General features: G+C 41.7%; 1 protein-coding gene across 1 annotated transcript in view; it reads left to right on the top strand.

Moving 5' to 3' along the window:
- Positions 1-1,101: 1,101 nt before the first annotated feature.
- fkbp16 (FKBP prolyl isomerase 16) overlaps positions 1,102-9,204 on the top strand; it is a gene marked incomplete at both ends in the record, with an annotated part of 21,432 nt that continues 13,329 nt past the window's right edge. Inside the window, 3 exons of the mRNA XM_079267081.1 lie at positions 1,102-1,540; positions 1,791-1,960; positions 3,240-3,328. Coding sequence (XP_079123207.1) covers positions 1,102-1,540; positions 1,791-1,960; positions 3,240-3,328 — 698 coding nt within the window. The remainder of the gene's footprint in view (positions 1,541-1,790; positions 1,961-3,239; positions 3,329-9,204) is intronic.

The raw sequence follows: 9,204 nt of genomic DNA, 5'->3' as shown, positions 1-9,204 counted from the left end.
AGAGGTATTTACAAGAAAACCGTAAGTAGCAAAAGTGCTTATTACATTATCTAAATTTATTTTACAATTATTGTCATCACTGATCTATCTCCCAATTATTTTCTCGATTGATGAGATAACAAATAATTATTTGATTCTGGTCTATAAGATGTTAAAAATAATGCCCCTCACAACTTCCCAGAGTCAAAAGAGACAGAATAATATGTCCTGCTTTCGCTGACCAGCAGTCCACAACCTAAATATATTCAGTTTACACACAAAAAAAATAAGTAAATCTTCACATTTCAGAAGTTGCTATGAAAGGGTTTGGCATTTATGCTTAAATTATTACAAAAATTATTTCAAGAAGAAGAATTGTGAATATACCCAAATTAACTTTACACAACATGAGGTGTTTATCCTTACGCAGTTTTACACCTTTAAAAAACGTGTATTTAATCTGTAATCTCGTGTCCGTTTTACAGCCTGCAGTTTATTAGTGTGGTAGCACTTCCTGAAAAGAGAAAAAAAAAACTCCCAACATAACTCAAAGCAAATTATGTTATAGTTTATGTCTCCTGAGATCTTATTGGTAGACTGCATTCATGGAAACTGCGTTGTGGGGCACGACGGTGAAGTCATTAAGAAGCTTACAGACGTTCTGGCAGATTAGGTTTTTCTCTTCTAATCCTGCAGATTACCAATGCACAAGCCTGCCGGCTGGGAGTGCTTTGTTGCGTTGCACAGTTTCTTTATATTGATCATTTTTGGTTGCTGCCACATCACTGGACTATGTAGACTAAGACGGACACAAGCAGGAGTGAGAGTAGGTCAAGGACTGCAACAGAACTGCAGAAACTACGAAGCTGCAGGCGAGACAAAGCTTTTTTTATTAAAACTGTGGATGAAAGCAGGATTTAGGGATGCTTTCTGAGTTGGATTTAATGAAACACAACATGGATTTTTACCTCATGGAGATATTCTATTTGTTTTGACAGAGTGAAGGTGGCAGAAGTTGGCTTCCAACAGAACTACTAACCTAAGTGGAACGTTGGCTCGAACAAGGAGGATCATCTCTTTTGGAGGCTAATGCAGGTGGCGTCCATCGCTCTCTGCAGTGAAATGGAGACAGAGCCATGTTGTGGAGAGCATGAAGACCCTGCAGTGGAGCGTGCAGAGCCTGAGGTAAGAGAGGCCGTATCCGAGCATGCTGATGGGGACAGTCACGCCGAGCTGCCCTGTGGGCCTGCAGAGGAAGGTGAGGAGCTGAGAGGGAAAGATCAGGCTGAAATGGAGAGCTGTGCAGATGAGGGTAAAAGCGTCGAGGTAAAAAAACCCTCTGATCCTGAGCAAAGGGGAGACACAGGATGCAAGGAGCAGAGGGAAGTGAAGAAAACAAACAGCTGGAAGATGGTGAGATTTCAAGACCCATCAACAGAGGATGATGTGTCGGAGAGAGACAGCTCAGCAGAGAGTCTCTTTCCAGAATATATGATGGCCGAGTGGACTTCCTCCACCTTTGAGGAGCTGTTTGTGGCAGGCGATTGGCAAGAAATCACAGGTGAGGATGCATCATTGAATCACTTTCGACTTGGTTTTAGTGATGTTGCATAGTAACTAGTGCTTCTTATTTCGTTAAATCATACCTTTATATTTGATTTTGGGTTAAAACCACAAAAGAAGTAAAGTGACGAAAATGTGACTGAACTCAAGCTTGGCGTGTTCGTGGCTGTTTCTGAGCACGTGTTACCACCAACATGCAGATTAACCCTGCTTCCTCCTGCATCACCTTCTCTTCTTTCCTCACGCAGAGGACCAGCTGTTGAGAAAGAAGGTGGTGGAGTTCGGGGCCCCGCACACCCTCAGCCCCACCTGGGGCCAAGCGGTTACTGTGAAGATGCAATGTGTCCTGGAGGACCGCACTGTGGTGGAGAAGGATGGCAAGCTTGTCTTTGTTGTTGGAGAGGGAGATGTAAACCAGGTAAACTCCTCAGTTTTCTCGGACAGCATTAGTTTATCGTGTTTACATCACACTTCAATGGTGACCGACAGAGACTGTGAAAATAGGCAAGTAAGAGTCTGCAGACTAATCTCTATAAACACATTCTGCATTCATATGCATGCAACGGGACAAGACTTTGGTATCGAAAGAGTTGTGGTTTCCGTTTGTAGACAAAGTAGTATGAACTAATCAGGTTCGAGCAGGCTTTGGTTGAATGCAGGTTAACAGTGCGTGTGGAAAGCAAAAGAGGCAGAATGCAATCTTGGAACTCATTGGCTATCGTCTGATGGTTATTTCGATTTTTATTGGTCTATAATTAGCTTGTAAACTGGCTACATGTGAAACAATCCGGTCGTACAGGTGGTCTCTCAACTCCAACTCTAGTCGCTCATCTCAAGTTGCTAATCGGAATGTAAACAACGAGCAGTGCACGGCAAAGGAAGGCTTGGCCCGGGTATCGGCTGGCTACCACAGAACCCCAGAAATATTGCCCCTTGCCCCAAGAGGCTTATCGTCGTCAAACCGATAGCCGATGGGTTACTGCAGACATGCTGGCAGCTCTGTGACGTTGTACTTTGGTACAACTATAGACTGTATATAAGAAGTGGACGTAAAATATGTCCCCCATTGGTTTGTGGACTGTTGTTCTGAAGCATGTCCTGTTTTATCATCTGTCTTATTCTTTATAGGACCATAATTTACTAAATGGACATCATGTTGTATTGGAGAAGATTGAAACTAGCGATAAAGACAATCAAGTTGGAAGTAGGGTCATTTTCTCATCGACTTCTATACAATCTGACTTCTTTTTTGCAACCAGAGGAGTCACTCCCTGACGGTGCTTTAAGCCAAATGCTGACGTTAGCAGGTGCATTGTTTAACGTGTTCGCCATCTTAACAACAGAAAGTGCAGCTGAGGCTGTTAGGAATGTCATTAGTTTTGTCAACCTCATGGTGGAGCTGGCTGAGGAGTCAGAATCATTATGATTAATCCTCTGGGAACCACAAATATATGCACCGCATTTTATGACGGTCCAATAGTTGTTGAGGTATTTCAGACTTAAACAAATGACCTACACGGTCATCTTAAGAGCTAGCAGGGCTAAAGAGCTGGTCCACATGCTTGAAAAATCTGATGTTTAGTCAATAAAGGACATTGAAATGCACAAAATAACGTTATGCTTAAATGTATTTCGTGTAATTATGTAAAAAGCTCTGTCAGTCCTCTCAGTAACATGTTGTGTTTTGACACCTGTAGGCCCTGGAGGAGTGTGTCATGTCCATGCAAAAGGGTGAGATCACATTACTCCTGGCAGATTCACTGTATGCCTATGGACTTCTGGGAAGGTAAGGATTTTCCAGTTATTGTTGTTTAACGGTGAACGATTGAATTAAGGAGCATGTTGAAGCAGAAACAAGCAGATATATTTTGTATTCAAGTTGGCTTCTTGTACCTGTTGCTGTGGGAGCAGCCTGGTCATCCAGGGGTAGCGGGGTTAATGAACCATGAACAGGAGCAGATGGCTTCCTCCAAACACCATTCACAGGCAGCCTATCAATGGCGTGCTTGTAACCTCACAACCTATGGGAGGACACCACTTATATTACGGCCAATGGCTCAGGTTTATGACCTTTACACCATTAAAGAGCCAGTATAAACACAGTGGAGATTGGTCTGTCACTGAAGAAAACCCATTGTTTATAGTTTAATGTTTACTTTAGATGACCTGAACACGTGAGAAGAAGACATTCATGTACAACATTGATTTGATGAGATTGTGTCACATATCCATAAAAATATTCGTTTTTTGAGGTGTGATTGGAGGAAAAACGAAAAAGCAAATACGTTAAATGTGATTTAATTGGTTCACTGGTTTATTATGTTGTGGCAAATTACTGTCTGTAGTTATCACTGTTAAAATACTTTTTATTAAACAGACTAATATTCTGTATGTTGAGCTCTTTCATAAACAGCAGAATTGTGGACATTAATTTAATTCTGAAAGTGATTATATCAACTCCATGCCAGTGTTTATGTGAGCCCACACCCGTCAGAGTAAATTAAACATTACATACAGTTCCAATATACAGCCATGTGTGCTCTGTTAGTGGACAGCACAAAATGTTGCAGATATAGAACGCCAGGGGAAAAAAATAAAATGAAGAATGTGCTTGCAGTTTGGAGGACATTTGCTGAGCAGTTATATACAAATGTCCATTCAGCTGCATGTAGGACATGCTGTACCATTAACAGAGTGAGGAGTCATGCATGAGGATAAAAACAAACATGCACCCAGATTTATCGCGGGGCCGTAAAAGCCTTAAAAGGGTGCAGGATTCAGAGCTAAATTCATCCATTTTTACAGGCTGAAAATGAAACACAGACCATTTGAACATTGTTGACAACATAATGTCTGAACATTGTGTTGTGAAAGTATTGTTTTCCAGTGTGAGTGCTGTCCTGTTTCAGTCTCCTCTGTGTGCTGTGTGTGAGGTCCTGTTTGTATTCAGGAGCTCTGTGAAGGGGATGATGGGACATGGGGTGTGCGAGGTGAGAGCGAGGAGTTTCCTAGGTGTTGTCTAGACTCTCGCCCTCTGTCGTGTGTGAAAGAAGGAGGCAGAGAAAAAGAAGGAGGCAACAGGAGGTCAGTTAATGATTGTTTTGATGCAGCTGATTAGGGTTGTGTGCTGTCGAGTCAGAAGGTAGACAATCAGAGCTTCATGCCAACTCCTTAAACATGCTTAAACAGGTTACTGGTTGCTCAGAATGTCATTTTCTTCGGTCACTGAAGCTAAATGCATTTGTTAATACTTTGGTATGGCGAGTGGGAATATCAAGAACACACGTAATAATATAGCATGTTACAAACGCAACTAAACTCCAAGATAAAAACAGTTCATCCGATAATGGAAAACTTTTGGGAAATACATTTATTTTCTTTCTTGCTGATGGTTAGATGAAAAAATCGATATCGCGTTCATGTCAGTATGCTAGCTTAGCTTAGCATAATGAGTGGAAACAGGAAGAAATGCCTACATCTACTAATTAACATGTTGTATCTTGTTTGTTTAGTGTATAAAATGTGTATGTTTTGTTACAATTATACAATTATTTCTTTCTGAGCAGTTGCCAGATACTCAACAGAGACTCCAAGAAGTCTCTGGTCACGGCAAAAAGTTAGTCCGGCACATAACTCCACGTAAAACAGTGTTTACACTCTGATTTTTGTAAAGATTTAACAGAGGTGACTAAAGCAGCATTTGTTACCTTTGGACAGAGTTAGTCTTGCTCTTTCTCCCTGTCCACAGTCCTTTGTGTTAAGCTAAGTTTACAGGCTGCTCGTTGTAGCTTAAGTTACCATTCAGACATGAGACGGGTATCGGTGTTTTCATCGAACTAACAGGCAGAATGGGAATAAGTGTTTTTAATGTGTCACAGAGCTTCTAACTTCTCAATCATGGCATGTTGCCAGACCTGCTTGTTGAAGTTAATACAAAACATATTTAATAAAACTATTATTTGAGCAAATAAGCTGACACAGTGTATCTCAAGCATAAACAGACATCATGTTTCAGGGTAGATTTGACAGTCACAGCGTGTCTGTGCTGTACAATTAGAGACAATGAGGGAAAATCTCATTAGCCTCTCTGTGTTTTCTGGCAGAGGCATTGATTGAACTCTGTCAGTCGCCTTTTGCAAACAGTGCTGCTAAGAGCACTTCACAGTTATTCATCAGAACAGTGTGCAAAGCGTGTCACACAGTATGATTAACCACAGCACAGTGGGGAGTGGTCTGTAGCTTGGTGTGTGGGTGATGGGCTGAGCTGCAACTCCTTAAAATGTGAATACAAAGACAATAAAACCCCCAGAAAAGTCTGGAGCTTTTACCTGATTGATGACATCGGACAAGCTGGCCGGGACTCAATCGACTGAAAGAATCTCTGACGTGTTTCCTGTGACATTAAAGCATTCGAAAGGGGAGCGGTGACAAAAGACATCGCACTCGCCTTTTCGAGGAACCACAGCATACGTCACAGGTATTCCCTAAGTGAGGCATACACAAACTGCAAGGCTATTACAAATATTAGTTAGCTACGGCGTTCAGAAATCTAAGTTGCTAATATCTTGTGAGTGTGTCACTGAGACAGAGCAAGGTGGGTCGTGATAAATGGTCCAATATTTACTTTAGTGACTATGGGGTATAAGAATTGTTCGTAATCTGTGCTCATTTTTAGTTCACCCTTTGGAGTTAATAGCCTCAGGATCTGGCAGTCCTAAAGGGGCGTGGTAGTGGCATAGATACAGGAAACTGACTCTCAGGACACTGTCTCCTTTCTGAATTGTCTGAGTGAACCACAACATGCAAGTATAGATAATCACATACCAAACAAACAGAATTTATTCGAAAAGTAGAGACACTTTGGAGACACACCAGATGTCTATCGTTGTCAGTTTCTGAACAAACAAGCCCTACTGGGGGAGGAGATAGAGGAATCTCCCTCTCTTTGACCCCAGGCGAGGTGAGCCTTGATTCCACCAGGCTTACTGATCTGGCAGAACAGTGGCAGGTTGGAGCAAGTTAAGTGAAGCTGTAGTTCTTGGGAAAGTATCCTAATTAAATTATCTGTTAGTAGGCAGTACAGTTCAAATAGTGTGTGATGTTTAAAATAGTGTTGGTGTAAATGCATCGAGGTGTGTGCTTGCTTCTGTCATTGGGTTTATTGACAATAAGAACAGATTGATAAAATCCTGTATGTTTTTCCATTTTTCCAGACTGAGACAGGTTGTCTGACATTAGTAGTAAAAAATAGCATGAAAGCAAAAAATTGTATGACTGTTAAAAATTTGCAAGGAATGTCGTCAGGGAAAAATGTGGATCAGGTCACAATTAATTTGACCTGCGGAACATCCAGCCTGTATCAAAACGAATTGTTGAATAAAACATAATACATTGGAATTTGTGTGCTAGAGAAACATATCCTCGTGAATTTGCCCAAGGGGAATCTTTGTTGGCACTCTTGAAGAAGTTGGCAAGTGTGGAAGTCTCTCTCCTCGGAGGCACACCCATATCCAGCAGGGAATGCATTTGAAAAAGGCAACAGTGACATTTGTAAGGTCAGAAAGGCATGCAGGCCGAGAGACAAAGAGGCAACGTGAGAAAGAGTTAAGCTAATGCTGTAACAGGATACAGCAAAGAACTGGCAGTTCTGCTTTTCATTACACGGAGCACTCGCCAGCAGACAGGTACAGTGACTCACTCGCCACAGAGTTGTGCTGGTGTCTTGTCACTTTGTGCACACGAGCCCTCCTCCCCTGTCTCCAGATACGTAAGCATGTTGTCGGCACATAAAACCTGTGAGGTGGAGTTCCTCTCTGTGCTGGTGGTAGTGTGACTCACTCTGCATCGCCACCTGGGTCAAATGAATAATGCGACCTTTGAGAACTGTGGAAAACATAACGATAAACCATTCTTCTCCACACTGCTGTTTCCGCTCAGGATTCAAGCAACAACTTGTTGCATGGTCCTGGGACCTAAACAAGTTTGACTGTAGCTTTTGGCCTCTGTCTGTCTCTTTCCCGACGAAGCAGCCTGACGAGAAACCACACCCAGACCTCACGCTCCAGGAGCAGGCCAGCCAGCGGCGACAGCTGTAGCACGCTCCAGATAAAATCAGGCTCAGGCTCTCCTGGCTCTCCTGTTTGCCAAAAACACTCCCACATTAGTTTGAAGCGTCATGTGTTGACCTAAAGCTTAAAAGAAACACATGAATTGAATCTGTTGATTATCTGTTTTAAATTCTGAAAACTGAGATGGTGGGTTGTTTTAGCACCGCAGCATTACTTTGCCACTCAGACCAGTGTTTGAACTGTACATGTCCCTCATCTAATCTCCCTGGATGTTTATCTTTTTCCCCTACTGCCAGCAGGCTTATCTCTCTCATCGACACAGCCTTGGTCATATTATAGCACTGCCCTCAGTTATATCTACTTCTGCTTTCCACGGTATTCAGTGGGACAGTAAATCTCCTCAACTGAAATGTGCTTTTATTGAATTCAAGGTAGGTCGTGTATTTTTAGAGTAGGTAACACTTTACTGGTGGTGTAAAGTTGATTTTGCATTACATAACCGCCACACTGGTTGGAGCTCTGTATGTGTGGTTGTTTAAATGTACATTTACATTGCTTTGTTAGAATGTATCATTCATTTATTTTTGTCCCCATTTTGTCCCTCTTTTGGATCCCCAAATTACCTTTTGCATTGCAGTCATTGTCCTTTAGACATGATTTTAATCAAATGAAAACCTTCAATGTTGTCAATATACCGCAGTTGAATGTAAACACACAGCTACATAAGGCAACAGATGAGAGCAAACAGGTCACTTAGCGTAATGAAAGCTGCTTCCCATTGGGAACAAAAACAACAAAGAATTTGGCCAAACCACCACAGGACGTTTTTATATCAGCAATTACAAGTTCATAGTGGTAGATGCAAAGTCTATTGTTCTTATCTTGTGTCATATTGCTGTATATTGTAGAATTTGTTTTTTTAAATCCTTAGAGGCTCGGCCCCCTCAGTCCCTCCCGTACACTGGCACTGTTAGCGGTTCTCCATTTTTTCACCTGCCAGAGATGTGCTTCATCATAAGACGCTCGCCAGCGTCCCCCCTGCGAACCCAACAACTTATGCAGATCCTTCATTTTAGTTGTAAACAAATAAAGTTACATTTACATTCAGTAAGTGTGTTGTTGAGGCCAAGTGTTGAATGCATTTCCTTCCTCATAAAACAGTTGCAGAAGTGATTTTTGAAGTATTTTTTTACATCTATTACCAGCTAGCCCTCTTCCTCTTCGCCATACCTTTTTGTTTCTTTACGTGTTACTGCCACCAACTGTTGGTCAGCACAATAGCGCTAAACCGTACGTAACTGACTTGAATATATAATTAATTTATAATGTCTAAATTTGAATATAAAAGTGCTTCATGGAAAAAAAAACTTGATTATTTGAAAAGCTTTACCATATAAACTGCTTTTTGGATCGTGAAACCAAAACCCCGTACCCTTGATACCTTTCAGACGTTTTTTAGCATGCTGAGTTTAGCATGTCGCTCAAAGTAGTGGTGTGTCTAAGTACAGCCGCTGCATGGCTGTAGACCCTGATTTCGTTTTTTTCCGTTGCAAAAATATTTTCATCAATTTTCACGTACAGGTCAAACGTTTCG

This window comes from Melanostigma gelatinosum (assembly GCF_949748355.1).
Source record: "Melanostigma gelatinosum genome assembly, chromosome: 1".
NCBI lineage: Eukaryota > Metazoa > Chordata > Actinopteri > Perciformes > Zoarcidae > Melanostigma > Melanostigma gelatinosum.
The sequence above is the reverse complement of the archived record's forward strand: the minus strand, read 5'-3'. Positions and strand labels throughout refer to the sequence as shown.